Source organism: Trachinotus anak, unplaced genomic scaffold, assembly GCF_046630095.1.
Source record: "Trachinotus anak isolate AG129_WGS33_773 ecotype Australia unplaced genomic scaffold, CSIRO_AGI_Tana_v1 ptg000003l, whole genome shotgun sequence".
Lineage (NCBI taxonomy): Eukaryota > Metazoa > Chordata > Actinopteri > Carangiformes > Carangidae > Trachinotus > Trachinotus anak.
In genome coordinates, this window is record NW_027273854.1 from 16,432,329 (window position 1) to 16,452,072 (window position 19,744).

A 19,744-nucleotide genomic window follows, 5' to 3' on the forward strand; every position below is an offset into this window, starting at 1 on the left:
ATCGCAAGTAGAGTGGCAACAGGTCGTTAAACGGCTAATTTAATAAGATTATAGGAACTGTTCCTTGTAGCAGCTGTTACAATCAGAATTAAGTCTAAATCTGGAAGGGAAAGGAATTTGTTTGGCATAAATACTTTGATTCCATCTTTAATCTGCCCTGTTAATGCTGATCTGGGAAACTACATGCACATATAGGTAACCTCAGGTAGATAATCTCATTTTGCACATTTAAGTATGAGATTTGAGAACAAAAGGTGAAGAAATTGTAATTCTCCCAGTAGTTTTGAGAGCAGAAAGCAAAGTCAGTAGGTTGGCCAATTAATGGTTAAAAGTTCCCCTCCCATTGTTTTTCTTTTAATCTTGTTTTGTCCACATTAATCTGCAGACAGGTATGCTACTGCCTTTGTAAAATACATGTAAAACAGTTTCCATCTTTTAAGACCAAGCCCCCTTGTTTATTGTTCTTTAGGGCACCATTAACCATTGTAACATCAATATCTATTCCATATAAATGTATTTATAATACTTTAGTGAATGGTAGCTCCACAGATTAGTAATAAAAAACAATAATTAACACCCCAGTGTCAATATTTGTACCCTCAAGAGGTGATGTTGATCTCAGTGATACAGTAACTGTAGAAGAAATAATTATCCCAATTACCTGCCATAATCTGTTGTCAATTTCCCATGTCAGTGTTGAGCTGGTTCACACTGACTTAGTCATGGGCAGACAGTTTTAATACCAATAAACTTCCATCTTTCATGTCGGGGAATTAGACCAGTCAACTGAGTGAGTCAAGGCTGACTTCACCTTGGAGACATATTAGGACCTGCAGCAGGTCCACAGCGAAAGAATATATTTTGGTGGTGACTTCATACAGGACATAGGCTATAGGCTTTCTGTGGGTGGTCTTCCTGTCCGTATAATCTGCAGGTTAAAGGGGACAGAACTGGGTTTTTGGATTGAAATGCTTGTCCAGGCTTTCTCTGATCTGGATCATCTGAAACCCACTACATACAGTGCCACCTGTCTCAGCCATGGTGATTGAGCTGCAAGTAAGAAGAGCAAAACATTTGTATCAGGGTGTTCTCAAATTTCTGTGCAAAAAAAAAAAACTTACTTCCTGAACCTTCTTTTGGACATATCTGTATCATACCTGTATCATACTCTCACCATTGTTGTCTCTCTCTCTCTCTCTCTCTCCCTCTCTCTCTTTGAATGTGTCTCTGTGTGTCATTGTCTCTCTTTACTAGTTTTGTCATCTGGGACTTGTAGACCATCATCACTTTGGACAGCATGAAGAGGACAGCAAGTCCCAGATCACTCTCATGTTACACTATCTGTCTATTGTTAGATGGTTAACTGCTTCCCTCTTTTCCCTGCCACGCATCCCACTTTGTAATATAGTGTGTGTGTGTGTGTGTGTGTGTGTGTGTGTGTGTGTGTGTGTGTGTGCATGCGTGTGTGTGAGCGCGTATGTGTTCATGTTCACTCTGCCAGCTCTCTGCCATGAAGGACCTGTGCTCCTGACAACACAGCGCGCTGCCAGTTTATGACATATTATGTTCTTTAATTACTAACATAACATTTCCTCTGCTTGTGCTGCTCTTTAGCCTTGTGTACTGGGAGCTGCTGGATATTATCACTCTGGACTTTGTGGAAAAGAGCAGTCAGTCCCACTGGATGAAACAGATACTCTTCAAATGCATTGTCTTTTTTAATGAGCACTTGTTAATTCTGCCCACTTAAGCTAATTGGCTACAAAGCTTAAAAAAAAAAAAAAAAAAAAAAAAAAAAAAAAAAAAGCTTTCCTTCACAGTTCTTTTGAACATCACAGTTGCTACACTCCATAGAGCTAAAAAATCTTTGTGAAACATCCATCTTCAGCCACATGGTTGTGCAGGTGCAATGCAATATTGATTAGCTTATTTTTCTGCAAAAGTTGTGACAGAAGCTCACAATTGCCAACAATGATGATGTTGATAACAGCACTACTCTGAGATAGCTGTTGTCACAAATTAGCACACTGGCCACAGGCACTGCAGCGGCCCTCTCACATTAACAGGCCAGTGTTTGTTCTCCTTGTCTGTTAGTTGTGTGGGCCGGAACCTGCTGAGCATCATTATACAGGACCAGCTTTAGCATTTGCATTCCATTTAGCCTTAATGTGTTTCCCCTGACAATAAGTACTTTACACCTATTAGTATTCACGTCGCACTTAACAATGATAGTAATTGTAATGGATAATTATAACTGCCCTTGCCAGCACCTGAGCAAAGTTAATAGTCTATTAGTTAAATATTAACATTTCACTCCTGTCCTCTTTATTCGTGCTATAGTTTTGTGGGCTGGGACCTGCAGAATATCATCACTTTGGACGCAGTGGAGGAAGACAGCCGGTCTCAGATCATGCTCAAGAAGGTCCAGTCCCCAGTGGTCCTCCTCTACTGTTCCAAGGATGAGGCAGTCTACATCCTGGAGGAGGCTCGCTCTCTGGGCCTCACTGGATTTGGATACATCTGGATTGTGCCGTCTCTCACCACTGGGAACCCGGAAATAACGCCTGAAGAGTTTCCATCGGGAATGATTTCAGTATCATATGATGACTGGGACTACCCGTTGGAGGCGCGGGTTCGCGATGGGCTAGGAATCATAACATCAGCAGCGGCAGCCATGTTGGAGGAGTATGGCGACATCCCTGAGGCCAAAACATCCTGTTACGGCCAGATGGAGAAGACGACCAAGCTGCCGCCCAGCGCCCTACATAAGTAAGCAAACACAGTGTGTGGATGTGTTTGTTTTGGCATCCATGTCTGTAATGATTAGTGAGAAATACAGCGAGCAATGGAGCTTTTTCGAGAAGAGAAAAATAGATGCAGCAGCATTATAATGGTTTTGTGTATTTTTACAACATCTAAGAGAATAGCTGTATGAATGTACATGGATCTGTGTGTGTGTGTGTGTGTGTGTGTGTTTGTTTGAGTGCATGGCTTCCTGCCACACTCTGTTTGTTTGCACTCTTGTCCTCAGTAATTAGAGACTTCCACCAAGTTTCCACCAAGTCTGCGTCAAGGATTGAGATTGAAGAATGATGCAATTACTGGATGAAAGACCAAGGGATTGAGCGTTAGAGCTAAGAGAATAGAGGAGGTGTAGGAGTCAGAGAGGGAGAGGGGGGAATGAAAGAGGTGAATGGGAGTTGAGGATGGAGTTTGTGATTTTGCCAACGAAGGAGGAGGGAAGGCAAGAAATTGAGACTGGGGTAGCAGCGGGAAGCCGCAACAAATGAGTGCTCTCCAAAATTGAAGCGCTCCTTGATGAGTCCTTCTGTTCCTCTTCTCATGTATTCCTCCATCTCTCATTCAGTCTCATGCGCTCCTCCTCATCATGCACTCACTCCCCAGCAGCCAGTGGGAGATGTCGCAGGTCTTGCCAGCTCTGTCTGGCTCTCCATCTGGCAGAGGAGGGAGAGACACACACACAACCTGTGTTTACACCAATATTGTTTTTTTAATTGTTTTTTTTTTTTTTTTTTTTATAATTATGTGTGAAATGAAAATTCTTCCGTCTAAATGACAAAATCTATTTCCAAAAACATTTCGCAAAATTATCAAAATTCAAAAATGTTTTTTTGTCTCTACTTTGCATCATCTCACAGTTAAGATGGTTAAACTTGAAAATGATTGAGAAGAACAGATTTTACAACCCTTGAAAGCATATGGATGTGTTTGGTATTTAACAGTCTACACATCATTTGAGAAACATAGCACATCAATATAATATTGATAATTGAACCAGTGGGCAAGTAAGTCATCATGTCACCATTCTTTAGTTTGCTTTTGTCTTAGAAGATGGCTTCAAATACAACTGAAATAACTAACATTAAAGAACAACAACTTGTTTTGGAAGCCTTTTCTGATATTCAGGAAGCTTAGTTGTTGGTTTCTACCTTAACGTTTGCATAACATCAGAGTGGGACGACAGTATCTCAGAAAAGGATGAGAGGCTGAGAGCAAAAGACAGAGTGACGCAGTAAGAGATGAATAATGTAACGGGTACATGTAGAGCACTTAGTGTTTTGGCATTTAGATCAGATTAAGTCCCAGTTATTTTCTCTACTAAACTAATATAAGTTTAGGAAGTCAAGATTGAAGAATAACATTTTCCTCTGAGGTAATTTTACCGCATGGGTCTGTGAATTTGAACTGGCCTAAAACATTTTCATGTCATTGATCAATAAATCAAAACTCTTTGGGTTTATGTGTCAAAACATTACATCACCGGTTACTTATGTGAGCACCTAATATACTGCCTACTACCTATTGCATTAATATTGAAGATGTTTTTAGTCTGATACGCCTTCTGGCTTTCAGCCAATTTTGAATTTGGGTTTTGCAGAAAAAAAACAAGATGCATTGTGCACTGTGGGTAGTTAAGGGAGCCTGGGAGATTAGAACATTCACTGCAAAAATGGGGCTGGGCTGACTCTTGACTCAGCCTATTTAGGGAGCTTAAAATCGCAGTAGTCGCTGAGGTAACAGATTAGTAACTGGCATTGTGCACCAACATTTATGAGCTCCCACTTGTAAATTAAGGTCATTTTGTGTTAAGAGACAGTAAAGTATGACTGATTGCATCCTTAATGACCTCAGCGGGACTTTGAATACCAATTCCACACTGACGTAGCTCTCGTTTTGTCAGGAAACACAGGTAAACCAAAGAGAATTACCAAACATCCAGAGCCAGCTGACATTGTTCCCAGCATGCTCTGCTGCCTCAGGTTGTTACCCAGGTGATGAGTAGCCACAGATGGCTCTGTTTTGGGTGAGAGAGCTCAGTCAATAGGGCTTCAGGGCCAGGACATGAGAAACATGATTGGTCAAGGCTAGGTCGGGGCAACGAGCCAGTGCGGGTTGTTAGACTGTCAACGGCTGTCAGGGGAGGAGAACATGGCCAGTGCATGCACACGAACACACACGAACACACGCACACACACACACACACACACACACACACACAGGTGGGCAGATGGGCTGTATGTATGAATGTACAGCATCAGTGTGACACAAAACATTATACAGTCTTACAAGGCTAGGATATACTCTATATACGCACTGAAATCACAGGGAAGTCCGTAGTTCTGATGACCAGTACCGTGCAATGAGGGCTCTCAGTGAAGTTTTACCTCACTCTCTTTGCCTGTGACAGCTGTGATGATAAATCCACTGTGACATGTCCAAGATGAATATGTTTTGCAGAGTAATAGAAAAATAAAATTAAATAAAAACAGGAGACAAATGACCAACTAAGAGAGCTGGCCAGTGCGGCAATCAGACCAAGTGACAACTTGTGCTCCATATAAATTATGGTATGTGTATGTGTGAGGTTTTGTGCGTGTGTGTGTGTATGTTAGAAACAAGAAAAATACCCCCCCCACCATAAGAGAATGTTCTGTCATGACCGATTTACTGTGTCCTGCTCACCTTGCTGTGGTGAACAGTGTGCCTTAAAAGACTTAAGCACTTATTTATCTGTGTGTGTGTGTGTGTGTGTGTGTGTGTGTGTGTGTTTGTGTGTGTGTGTACATGTGTGAGTTTGTTCTGACAGGTAATTTCAGTCTCTCGCCTTGATATATGAGGGTCAGAACTCAGGAAACGCACACATATACACACCCACACATAACACACACGTATTGAGTCTTAGGCCAGCTGTCATATGGGCTGTGCTCACACATTACACAATGCAACTGAGAATTGAACAGAGACATTTCCTGACAAATTTTATATTAATTGATGCAATCATGCAATAGAGAAGTGCATTAAAAACAAATCTTACTCAAGTTGTGTTTATATGTTAAACAAAACTGCTTTCTGTATTTGTCATTTTAGAGTTAGAAACATAACCTATGAACCTATCCTGCACGTAACTGCACATAAATATTACATTGCTACATGATTGATAGCTAACTACATCTGTGTGTATTTATTATTCAATTCCCACATGTACACTCCTGTCAGCAGTTGATGTGATTTGTGAGAAATGCCTTTACCTGCAGCAGGTGATCTCACAAAGAGCAGTATATTTGACTAGATGGAGAATATAGCCATACACTGTCACCTATGGAAAGTTGTGCACATGAAATAAACAAGTGCTTCTAAACAAGTCCTCCTAAATGACCAGGTCGTCATGGTTTGGTTGGGTTTAGGCAAAGAGTGAGGTTTGGGTTAAAATAACTGTACTTCCTTTAGGTCGGAAGACCGTCATTGTCATGGTTACAGTAATACACATACAGTTAAGGTTGTGGAACTGTCATGGTTAAAATACACAACGACAACAATTGGTATCAACATGAAACAAACAGCGGTCTCCCATGTCAAAGGCCCACATTATGTGGGTCCATCCGTCCACCCCAATTATTATAACATGGACTTTGTTGCTCTTTGTACTATGTCACGTGACTTCCTCCTTTACTCCTGTCATAATTACTATAGTCGCCTCACGATAAAACAAAGCTATGTGGTGTAATATGTGGTGTACAAAGCTGCTGGCACAGATGACGACAGATGACCCAATCCTAAAACGAACTGCTGTGTGTGAGGTAATGTGTCTAATACTGTATGCAACTTTTCCTTTGTTGAAACTAATCATCAAGCATAAATAGGAAACACATTTTCTTTAGTTCTTTAAAGGGTGAAATTTTGGAGACACTGTGTCATTGTTTCAAGCAGGGACAGAGAGTGAGATGTGAGCGAGTGAAGCTGCAATCACGAAAATCAGTAACTCATTTTATCCCTCAAATCTCTCCTGTCTGCTTAAGTATTAGCTTGCCTTGCAAGTAACAGAGAGAGGGACTGAATCCTTTCTTAATCAAATAAATGAATGGCAGATGTGTGTCTCTGTGTGAGTGTGCAGAAGCTTTCATTTTACATGAAAAGGTGCTTACAAAGCAAAAGCAGATAATGCTAGTTTCAATCAAACAATGAGCTAGCTTGTAGTTTAAGTGCCTGATACTTAGCCTGAAGTGTTTATTAGGCATTGTTGGGGGTGCATTTAATACAAGTGTGTGGGAACAGCAGTACATTGCCCAGTTTTTGTTCTTTCAGAATAATTTCCATCATGTGGTTTTTCAGAATTACACGTTTCTATGACACAATCTTTTTCATAAGGTAAATGTCAAAAAGTGTGGTCCTAACTCAATTTTGACCAGATATGTAGTTACTGCATTGTGGCTTTGAAGGGCGCAACAGTTGTCTGCATTGAGTTTATTAAGCAAAATTAGCATGTGTACTCTATCTTAGAGATAAATGAGCCATCAAGTAGCATTTGGCTTGAGTTGTCAGAGAGAGGAGAGACAGGGAGAGATGGGAGGGAGTTTAGTCAGCTGCAATATGAACTGCTGCAAATCCCAATGCACAAGAAGATTATTAATTTTTCATCAGAGGGAAGGATATCTAAGAAGGTGCTCCACTGTTGTTCTCTGATTCCTGTCCTAAAATTGGATTTGCATATTGGAGAAAACCCATGATATTCAAACTGAGCTACAGTATAAAGGATCCCAGGCCAATACACACATAAACCCTATTGTGTACAACAAAGCAAATGCTGCTGAGGTAGCTGTGTGGACACGTGTTGCATTTTATGGTGCAAGCTTGGAGAAGACAAAATATAATTGTTAGCATTAATCTTGTGCTGCTGAAACTCAGACCAAAAAAAAAAAAAAAAAAAACATAACTGCACAGACATACCCACACACACATGCACACCAGGGACAACAGGAGGGGCAGATACACTGCTAAGCTAGCATCTACCTCACCTTGTACAGTCATCATTCATGCCACACTTAACACATGCCACCTGAGGCTCAGTGTGTGTTTTCAAGTGACTACCCACCCTTGGGTCCTCTTAAAAGACCTAGATCAGCACAGCCCCCATCTTTTTTTTTTTCTTTTTTTTTTTTTAGACCGCCCGTCTCTCACAGCCACAGCGTGTGTGTGTGCACGCTTTTGCACTTCATAGATCCGGTGAGTGCTCTGACATTATACATCATTGCTTTGACTGGTTCTTGTCTTGATGAAAGATAAATGTCTCTATCTTTGACACCCACACAGCATCATACAGATCATTTTAACATATCCGTGGAGACCATTTCCCTTGCAGTAGAACCTCTTCGGAGAAAATGTAGAGGAGTTTTTATCACAAAGTAAGACCGTTGTAATCATGGGGAGATCCAGAGCAGCTCAGAGTAAGATAGGACTTGAGCTATTATTTCTTATGTGTCAAGGGCATTTTGACAGGGCAGGACATAAGGCTGCTACCAGAGAAGACAGCTGTTGTGAAGTCTGGTCTGTGTAAAATACAATGATATGATACAATATTTGGAAACGTCATTGTCTTTCAATATTAACATCATTAATGCTCTATCATTGCTAAGCAGCGAAGGATTAAGAAAGCAGCACAAATGCAGAGTATCAGGCACTTGCTGCTGTAATGCAGCGTTATGTGTGTGCTCTCACTTGTGTGCTGCAGTGTATGTTTAGTGCTGGTTAACTCTGGTGCAGTGCCCCCCTCCCATCGCAACCCCTTTTACTCCAAAAAAAAAAAAAAAAAAAAAAAAAGAGGGAGGAAGGAAAAAATAACACAGAAGATATTTTTATCCTAACTCTGTCGAGGCTTAGTTCTCCTCCTCCCTCGTCACACTTCTCTTTCCATCTCTCTCACTCTTATCTTTAGGCTCACTCACTTTTTTTTTTTCTTTTTTGGTTGCCCCTTCTCCGCTGTCTACTGCCTCTCCTCGCCCCCCCTAATGAATAGAGAGATTACTGATATAATGGAGACTGGAAAGTGAGAGGAACTGGATCGCTTTACTGTGATCTCAGTGCTACAGGAGAGGAAACATTACATGGAGAATTGTTGAGGTGTGCAAAGTAATTGTCAGCGTTTCAGTGTCAGTGTGTGTGCAGGGACGTTCATTCAGGGTTATTTAGGGTCATCTTCCGGCAAACACACTCCAGTCTGTGTCCGTATCCTAGCAACACCCTATCAGGTCCACCTGTTCAATGGGCGTCAGCCCAAACATACTTGCAGACTCACACACACACATACACACACAATCTGCCTGTCCAGTCTGCATCCTGTTCTTGCTTGCAAACACAAATTTGTGTAAAGTGTATGTGTAAATACTATGACGATGTTCCATTTTCAATTGGTTTAAAACAAAATACATGAGGGTCTCACAAACTGCACATGTCAAGTGACAACAGGATTAACTGAGGTCGGAACATCTTCACCTGCCACGCCTGATCAGCTGTAGCAGGAAAGAATTATGTTTACTGAGTCACCTTACAGGATGCCCCGCTCTTATACCTATTTTCTAACATCCAGCGTAAGTTTCAATATGGTTGTATCAGATTGACATCAAATACTTTATCTTGGTGCAGTAAACAGCACTTTCTTTGCTGGATTGTGTCAAAAAAATGAATCAGACAACAAAAGAGAGCAAACTGTACAGTAAACAGAGGGAAAGAACAGCAAAGGCTTCCACTGTATGTGTGTGTGTGTGTGTGTGTGTGTGTGTGTGTGTGTGTGTGTGTGTGTGTGTGTGTGTGTGTGTGTGTGTGTCTTCCACATAGATGGCTGCAGAGCGCAGAATGGGCTGGTGTCTAAGAGAGCAGCCTAGGCGCTGGTATTGATCCCAGCCCCTCTTTCTCTGCTGTAGTTGCACATAATTGGGTTCAGCACTGCATCCCCTGTCCAATCAAATGGCTTAATACTTCTCACCTGGTTGCTCACAGGGCAATCAGATCATTTTAATCACAAAACCCACTCAGTGCCCTTATCGCTGGCTGATTTCATCTGGGCATTGAGTGCTATTGTGTATGCCAGTGTGTGTGTGTCTGTGTGTGTTTGTGTGTGTGGGCATGTGTCACTAGCAGCAATTTAAAAAGACATGTAGGTATTGGGAAATGTTGCCACCCACACAAACACATATTACACAGTCTTTTTCATCCTTGTGGCTTAGTATTATAATTGGTCTTTTTATGTAAAAGAATGAAAAAAAAACAAAAAAAAACACCTAAACTGATTTAAAAAAAAAAAAAATGTTTACCAGTCAATGATTTCTTTGACACACATGTTAAGACTTTTTAAAAGCATAACTTGTGCAACATCCGTAGTTGCGGGAACCAGCTCCATGCACTGAAGCACGTTCCTGCGCACTGTCCTACACTGCATGAAACACCTCACCTGCTGTGTCTTTTCAAAGACACATCGCAGGTACTTCCATTCTTCCATTTCCAAGTTTGCCCCGTCGGCATGCAGCCCCAGAATGGAGAAGAGGAGGAAAGGAGGAGCTGTCTCTGCCGTGTTGTACATGACCACTGACAGAGGGAGTGAGGGAGACAGTGTGGGGAAGGACAGCCATGATTAATGTGGAGACTGTGTGGACCCAAGAATATCTTCCCACTGCCCTCCATCTTAGCTAATGTGACCTGCCATATGGGTCACTCATTACAGTGTGTGTGTGTGTGTGTGTGTGTGTGTGTGGTCTTCGTATGGACAGACTATTGCTTTAGGTACTATTCATTCTCACAGTCTTTTTTAAAATTTTTATTTCTGTATCTGTATGAAACTGACACATGAAACACATACACTGTCATCCAGAAGTGATATTCCACTCACACACACACACACACACACACACACACACACACTTTTTTGGATGTGAATAGATTTAGTATCCCTCAGCATTACACTTTGACTCTCATGTCCTGTTGCCTTTTTATTTCTGGAATGTAATTATGAAGAATCCAATATGACTTCACAACTTTCAATGCAAAGGAGCCTGTGTGAATATTTCAGGATAGTAATATCTATATAGGAGATGGTAAATGGATTTTTTCTCATGCTAATGTAATTCAATATCCCCTTTCCTCTGTTTTTCCTCACCTCCATTCATTTCTTTCCCTTTCTCATTCTTTGATTTTTCCACCTCCCCCTTCCTCCTCATCCCTTATCACCCTCTGCCCCCCTCCTCCTCCTCCTCCTCCTCCTCCTCCACCACCCCCCTCTCGTTCTCAGGTACATGATGAATGTGACATGGGATGGCAGAGACTTGTCATTCACAGAAGATGGCTACCAGGAAAACCCAAAGCTGGTGGTCATTGTTCTCAACAAGGACAGAGAGTGGGAGAAGGTAGGTTCTGTAACTGCTTGTGTGTGTGCAAAAGTGCAACCACAGATTCCTGTGCCTTCAAAGAGACACAGAGCTCATCTCCTCCCTGATATTTCTGAGAATTTTGAGGCTGACTTTTTAGACTTTTTAGTTTGTTTTTTTATAGTTTTTAGGCAAAAAAAAAAGAAAAAAATAATAATTAAGGGTTATGGATTTAGCATTCCCTACCACACCTGCTGGTGAAAAGAAGTAAACAACATTTAGAACATTTGAGAGAGAGAGAGTATAATTAAAAGTTCAATTGAACAGCGCAGTGAATAAATAAAATGTGAAAGGTATTTTTGGCCAGCCCAACCCTGGCTACGTCCCTGGCCTTCTTTCTTGTGTTCAGGTCTGTGTTTATATTGCTTTTGTTTGTTGTATGTTTCCATGTGTTGCTTCTTCATGATCATTACTATTATCATTTATTTCTGTTACAGTTTCTTTCCTTAGTTTCCTTTTGTCTTTCTCTACTGCTGACTAAACTACCATATGCATTGCAAACAGGGATCTGGGGGGTCAGCAGTGATAACCGTGGTGGCTAAACAGACAATCGAGTGCCACCTGTAGATAGTGGAAAAAGACGTTGCAGTACTGCCCATAATCTTTGACTGGCAGGTGACTTCTAAGAAATACACTGTGTAAACAAACACCAGCAGTAAGTGCTGAAGACCAGTATTGAAAATGATACCTCTGTCTTGTCATACAACACTTAGTTGATCAATGAGCTCATTTACCAACAAGCTTATAGATTTCTTGAACTGGTTAATGCGAGGACGCTTCTATAAAGAATGGCCACTTTAAATGGCTGACTATTCTAGCTATTTTAATGGACTTTAAATGGCAGCAATGTATCTTTATACCTACATCTGGCCGCCCCGTGCAGGCTTAAATACCTCATATTTAATGCCCCAGTAGCTCATAGCTCAGAGTGGCTGAGGCTGAGAAGACAAGTTTGAGAGAAGAATGGCAAAAGAGAGAGGTGTGGCTAAAGATAGGATTTGGATAAGGAAGAAAGGGAGATGGATGCTGTCTTTTTGTCTTTGCCTTCTTTTACATCTCCCCCACTTTTTGTCTCCTTCCTCCTCCTGCCTCCTTCTCTCATGACATCTTGTATCCTACCTCACATCTGTCTTCTTCCTCTTTCCCTCTCCTCCCATTTTTCTTTCTCTCCCTCTTTACTTCTCCTTTCTGCCTCCCATCTTTCCATCCTGTCCTCCAGTTTTCCCCTCTATCTTTTCCTTAAATTTTTTTTTCCCCAAAGCCCGCTAATCTGTGCACTCTGTCTATCTTTAGCTGTGATTGCTGTTGTGGTCTGTGATAGCACCTCAAACCACAGTTAATCAAAACCTCAGACCTCCGTTATTGGGGTGGCAAGGGGTCACTGCTCTTGTGTGTTTGTGTGTGTGCATGTGTGTATGTTTACCCTTGCACACAGGTTATTGACAGAAACACTATTCGAGAGACTTGTGCTTCAACCAATCTGGTTTTTATTCAGGTCACATCCGTTTGTGTTACAGTATTCGGTTTAGTTTGCCGCAATCCGCACAGTCTCCACCCAATCTTTGAGACTAGCTATTTCATATTTCATATTGACACAGACCCACCCACCCAAACACACACACACACACACACACACACACCCCCACACAAAAGACCCTTCGTAGGTGTGTGGAGAGGAGGTAGAGTGTGTTGTTGTAAACAGAAAGCCTGTGAAATTGATCAGTACCATTTCTTTGTGGCGCAGAGAAAGAGACTGAAGGCAAGAGAGACACGGAGACCCAAAGTGGAAACATAATTGGGAGCTTCTCTCTCCTCTCTCTCTCTCTCTCTCTCTCTCTCTCTCTCTCCTCTCTCTCTCTCTCTCCCTCTCAGTCTGGTGCAGCTGTCCCACCCATGCACCAGAAATCAGCGGCACACAGAGAGAGCGAGAGAGAGACTTCCATGATGATCAAGAGATAAAAATTCAGTAACCGCACTAAAATATGGATATGCACTAAAAATATAAAATGTGTCCCCTTGGGGCAGAGGAGGAAGAGACAGGGAGAGGAGAGCAATATGGAGCGTTACCGAGACGAGCGAGCGATAGAGACAGATGGGCCGAGATAGCGAGAGCAAATGAGCGCGAGAAAAGGAGACAGAAAGAGAAAGAGAGGGGCAGAGAGGAAGAGAGAGGTGGAACTGAGCAATCACCATGTGTATGCTCTCCCCTTTTTCACCCACTACAGGTGTTTAGCACTCGGGTTTTCAAAGCACCCACACCTGCAGTTCTCTGCAGCACACACACACACAGTTGGTTAGATGTTTTATTTTTAAGTTTTGGAAAGAAGTCGCTACACCTGTTTGGCTGGATGTGTATAGGGTTTGGACAATTTTTATTCAAAAGAGGTGCCGATTGCAGCAAGTCATGTGGGTGTTTTTGACTGGATCAGGATGCTGGATCCAGTGTGGCATTATGGGGTAATTATCCAAAATTAAGCTTTCATCTGGGAAAAATGTGCCGAACAACTGAACAGATACAGTATTAAGAAAGCACAACATTTGAGATGGAAAAATAGTGCATGCTCTGCTATTTTTTATCAAACAGATGATCGAGTATCAAACGGTCTAAAGGCTTCTGTTTCACTTTGAGGATAAAGGCTACACACACACACACACACACACACACACACATACACACACACACACATAAGAGTGTAGGTTTGGTCATATTTGTGTTTGCACTTACTCTATAACTTCTTCTTTTCCACACGCACATGTTTGCAAACACACAAAGAGTTTTACTTTGCGAAATGTTTACTTCATGCAATATGTATTTGCTTTTGACATGAATCTGAATATGTAGTTTTAACTGAATGTTAATGCTACACATGACTAATCTCAAAGATGATAAATGTTTGAAGTGATAACAGAAAAGCTGAGCTGTTAATTCACTAAACGTATGTTCTTCTTTAAAAAGGGCCTAATGTCCTAATTCTCTTTTTGGGGACATTTTTGCCAAAAGTAAAAAAAAGTAGCTTGATTGCTAAATAAAATTAAATGTCTGAGCAATGATCACAAATTAGTCAACGCCTTGTGATGTTTGTTATATCCATTGAGGACAAAATAGTAGGATTAATTAGCAACTGCTTCAAACCAGATACTAGTACTGCTGCCAGAACTAGCAGACAGTGTGTAGTATAGCAGGTTGGCAGATCATCAGGTGAGGTCACACCACCATCCCCTTCTTTATGTAACTCTTTCAGCCTTCAACAAAGTAGTCCATGTTTTACAGAAACTGCACAAACCTGGCAACTCTGTGTAGATCTTGACCTCTGGTCAAGCACCAGCACATTTAAAATGATTTTAAATATGCTTTAAAAAAAATACTTAATATCTTTTCAGTCAAGAAAATCCATCATGCCCAGGGTGCTGGTGGTAAAGGAGAGGAGAAGACAACAGATTTCACTTATCTACTGACAGGCTCTGCTCAAAATAATAAATATGTTAATACATATTTCTAATATATTACGTATTACATATCTGTAATAAATGTTCATTAACGTTAATTAAAATTAATTGACTCCTAAAAAACTCATCATATGGAATCAGAAAATGCATAGAGGTCAAGTAAAATCACAACACCCCGTCACAGCTGGAGAAACTTACACAAGCTGAAATACACAGCTCCATAATCAGTGACATGGCAGAAATGATAATGAATTTTCTCACTGTATTCAGAATTACAGTATAACTTCACCATCTGAATGAGAAAAGTTTATTTACTGATCAGAACCAGGATGTTACGTTTTATTCCTGCTGAGTAGATGGAGTGTGTAAATTGCTTCAGGAACTGCTGCAGTGTTAGCAGCTAGTTCACAAAATAATTATTACAGACAGCATGGGATTTGTGCTTGGAGAATCACAATATGGAGAGCAGACAGGCAGAAAAGCCCACGTGTGTCCACACAAACACACACACACACACACACACACACACACACACACACACACACACACACACACAAACTTCCAAATTGACACACAAACATGCGCATGAATTTTCTATCCAGGGATCAGTATTCTCTGAATCTTAGTAAAAGCACTTCACTTAAAGGAAAGATGTCTAAATCCATGCATGCAGTCTTCTCTCGCTCTTCTACTCTGTCATCTTCTTTCTCTCTGCCCTTGTTTTCTCACACACACACACACACACATGCACGTGCACACTCGCACATGCATGCAGGCACACATACGCACACATTCTCACATATAAACAGAGCGAGCGTAGGAGAGGGAGAGCAGAATCCATTTTACCGACATAATTTTGTCTGACAGGAGTGACAGATACTGTTTTATGACTGAATGGGTTTCTCCACGCTATTAGGAACTCATTCTCCCATAATGCAACTTGCCACAGTGATAACTCTCCCAGTGAGACTGGCACAAAGAAGGTGCTCTGTGTAAGAGCCCCGGCCCTTGTTTTTCTTTATTCTTTTATCATTCTCTTGCAGTTGTTCTGCCGGGTTCTAGTTTATTTTAGACCTTGTGTGAGTGCGTGCATGTGTGCATGTGTGTGTGTGCGTGTGTGTATGTGCGCGTGTGTGTAGGTCAAAAACAGCGTGACAGAAAAAGTGAGAGAGGGTAATATGAAATAGAGAGCAAGACGTGCAGGAACAAAGAAAGCGACGTTTCAAAATAAAGATAAAGAAAGACAAGGAGGAGAACAGAGAGAGGAGAAAAAAGGAGGGCAGGTTTGAGCTGACAAAAGACAGAGTAGTAGATGAAACAAAAACACAGCTCTTCTGGGGCAGAGTGTCATCTCATCTCCAAGTGGCTCTAAATCCGTCGCAGGGTGATGATGCGATAGGATTGCCGCCATGGGGTGTTATAATGCAGTAATCCCACAGGCCCTATCATCATAACCTCCCACTGGCCTCGCTGTCACATTACACACAAACACTTGCACTACTTTCCTTGTATCGCTTGTGTGTGCGTGTAATATCTGGTATTTCATACGGGGGAGATTCAGCGTTCTGTTGCCTGGCCGGTCGATAAAGAGAATCCTCTCTCCTCTCCGTTAATTTATAACCCCTCTTTCATTAATTAGAGAGAGGGGGAGACAGAGAGGAGCAGGGAAGAACAGAGCAGGAGGACAGGAAATCAGAAGAGCTGCTGAAGTCAGCTTCTTCTTCTCTTCTCTTCTCCTGCTCCACCTCTTTTTTTCCCTCTCTCTTTTTCCAACCATCTTCTGAGCAGAACATTTCTCTCTCCTCAGAGTTTATTGACTCATTTAATCAAATCAAAGCCACTCCTCAAAAGCTCATTTTCATGATTGAATGGATCAGATTTGAGTTGCGTGTTTAATGTACGTCAGTGTTGTATGATACTTAAAGGTGCAACAAGTGAAACCAAACAAAAAAGCAAAGTAAAAAAAAACTAATTGAATATGAAGATGAAATCCTGTTCACCTAGAAAAACAGAGATTTTTCTGACTCCCAACATGTGAAATTACACATCATGTGACATAGTTCAAACAGTAGAGTTAACACATCAGCATTTTTCTTTTGAACCCACACTCTTGTCTGTTTTATTCCTTTCTGACTCATCTTTCTTTTTATCTTACTTATTATGCAAACTTTTACATTACCAATCCAATTTCCTAATTTACCCCCCCACCCCTGCACAGACACACACACAACGCGCGGGTGTGCAGATACAACCACCGCACTCACTCACTTGTGAAATGCAAAACAGCTGGGGTAAGACAGATAGACAAATGCGGCCGCTCCCTGGAGAGTGAAGGTGACACACAAGGAACCACACACATGCCACCTCAGCGTACAGTCCTGCCCCCAACCCCCCCATACACACAAACACACACACACACACACAGATGTAGCCAACAGCAGAGTGAGCTGTTGACAGTGGTGCCGTCTAAGAGCGAAGAAAAGACTCTAATCCCTGTCAGAGGATAGAAAACCACTCAAAGCAAAACAATTAAAATGCTAATTTCACTTCCTCCTCACTGCTTGCCTGTTAATGACTTAGCCAGGCATGCAGGATAAGCAACAACATGTGTGTGTGTGCGTGTGTGTGGGTAACAACCACTGTCCTGTGGCTCTAGGTGTCAAAGGGGTCACTGATGAGCATGGCAATATGACTGTATATGTAATGTGTGTTTCAAGAATGGTTTGTGCTTAACTTTCCAAGATTCTATTCTGTTCTCTATTCCATTTTATCCACAAACACAAAACACAAACAGTCCTGAGTCTTTACATTTATGCCCATGTGTGTTGCTGAGTGTGTCTGTGTTTCTCTATACAGCTGTGTTGATGTTTTATGCTGTGTGTGTGTGTGTGTGTGTGTGAGAGAGAGAGAGAGAGAGAGAGAGAGAGAGAGAGAGAGAAGAGAAGAAAGAAAGACTTTTGAAATGGAGGGAAAGAGTGAGAGCGAGGTTTTGCCATTTTCTGGCTCCTGTAACATTAATAATTGAGAGTTGAGCAAAGCCTTGCTGCCTGCCGCTGTCTTTCTGTTTCTCTTTGACTCCCCTGTCTGACAAAAACATACGTAAATAGCATACACACACACACACACACACACACACGCATGCACACACACTTATGTACACTCACATACATATATTTACAGACAGCTGTATGTCGGTGAAGAGCATACATAGGGGAATCTGTGACATCATTGCTCTGAAAACTTTATGAATTATTAACAGCGTCATAGCACTATCATACTGCCACACCCCCCCCCCCTCTCTTTCTCATATATGTTTGCATTTATAGCTATACTGTACAGCATTCCTCTGTGTGCATTTTGTCATGCATCCCTACACACCATGCCTTTAATCTGTTATGTTGTACCTACAGTCATACCGGCAGCCACATTTATTATGGTCTGTCAGCAGCATGTATTTGTATGTATGTGTTGGAGGCAACACGTGTAACAGTAAAAGGAAATGTTGAGATCTCCACTTCCTGTCTGCTTTGAGATATTATTCAGCAGACTACGGTTGTTACAGGTAAAGAAAAGGAACACACTGTGTTTCTCAAAATGGTGCCATGTTATGATCAGTGACTGGTGGACATTATTTTCCCACCACTTCCTGTCTGCTTAAATTTAATCTGAGGGCTGTGGGATGTAAATGTTTAGAGACACTGTCTTTTCAGTGTGAGCTCATGGGTCTAAATCCGACAGCAGCCAGTGCCACTGTTAAAGAAAGTGTCTCCAGGCGGATGCTGACTCTCAGCCTGCTCACTAATTCTAAAGTATTGGATAAAAACCTCAAATGTAAATTCAATTGTTCTAGTTTTTAGGAACTTAACAAACTCTTATCGTTTCACCTTTTTTTTCCTTTTCCTCTCCTTCCTTCCAGATGGGAAAACTGGACAATGGCAGCCTGACACTTAAGTACCCGGTGTGGCCTCGCTTCAACTCCTTTGGTGATGCTGAGCTTGATGACAACCACCTGTCCATTGTCACTTTAGAGGAGAAACCTTTTGTTATTGTGGAGGACGTAGAGAGGCTCACTGGTACCTGCATGAGGAACTCTGTCCCCTGCAGAAAGCATATCAAAGAGTAGGTTTGCCCTATCTATCTATCTATCTATCTATCTATCTATCTATCTATCTATCTATCTATCTATCTATCTATCTATCTATCTATCTATAGATAGCTAGCTCCAACCAAAAACATTTTTGCAGGGTATTGAAATATAGATATACAGTCATATCTATGTGGTGCAATCTACTAATGAACAAACTGACAGGTAAACTGGGACTGAGCATGACAGAAAATTAAATTCCATTTCACATCAGTATGTTTGACAGTCAGAAGGTGATAAAGATTACATCTTCCATTTTCCTCAGCATTTTGTGCGTTCTCTCTCCCGTGAGCGTTGTACGAGGTGCAGGGTGCGATCTATGCAGCAGCGTCTTTCCTCCCCCTGAAAATGGAGGCAACTGCTGAACTCAGCGATGTATAACTAGTACACATGTACACACATGGCCACACAGACACACACACACAGCTGATTAAGTGGTAATAGGGTCCCAGGGAAGAGGCCAACAGAGATTTTCATCCAGAATCACTGTGAAGTAGGGCGGAGGATAAAGCATCTCCAAGGAGGAAGACAAACACACAAGCTCATATACACTCTCTGTTGCCACATGTCCACTCACTCACAGGCCAATGCATCCGGGTGCATTCCTCCTTCCCACAGCGCAATTCCCACTCAAGCATCCATAGTGTCCATTTGGAGAAAGACGGATAGATGGAGAGAGAGAGAGAGAGAGAGAGAGAGAGAGAGAGAGAGAGAGAGAGAGAGAGAGGGGAGTGGTGGAAGCGTTGTATTGGGGGGGTAGAGGACCATCCATGCATGCGGAACCAACAAATTCCCTCATCCAGGCTGGGCCTAAGAACAACCCATACTCGCACTAACACGCACACAATCACACATATACCCACACTGCCCTCTCTGGAGACCCCTCAGGCCCTGTAGTGTTTCTATATCAAGTTGGCCTGGCAACTTCACAAACAGCCTC

General features: G+C 41.8%; 1 protein-coding gene across 3 annotated transcripts in view; it reads left to right on the forward strand.

The window, feature by feature from the left end:
* grin2aa (glutamate receptor, ionotropic, N-methyl D-aspartate 2A, a) overlaps positions 1-19,744 on the forward strand; it is a 138,132-nt gene that overhangs the window by 89,852 nt on the left and 28,536 nt on the right. For all 3 annotated transcript variants that reach the window (XM_071474137.1, XM_071474136.1, XM_071474135.1), the window contains 3 exons: positions 2,341-2,769; positions 11,078-11,192; positions 18,577-18,779. In XM_071474137.1, the coding sequence (XP_071330238.1) occupies positions 2,341-2,769; positions 11,078-11,192; positions 18,577-18,779 (747 nt within the window). The remainder of the gene's footprint in view (positions 1-2,340; positions 2,770-11,077; positions 11,193-18,576; positions 18,780-19,744) is intronic.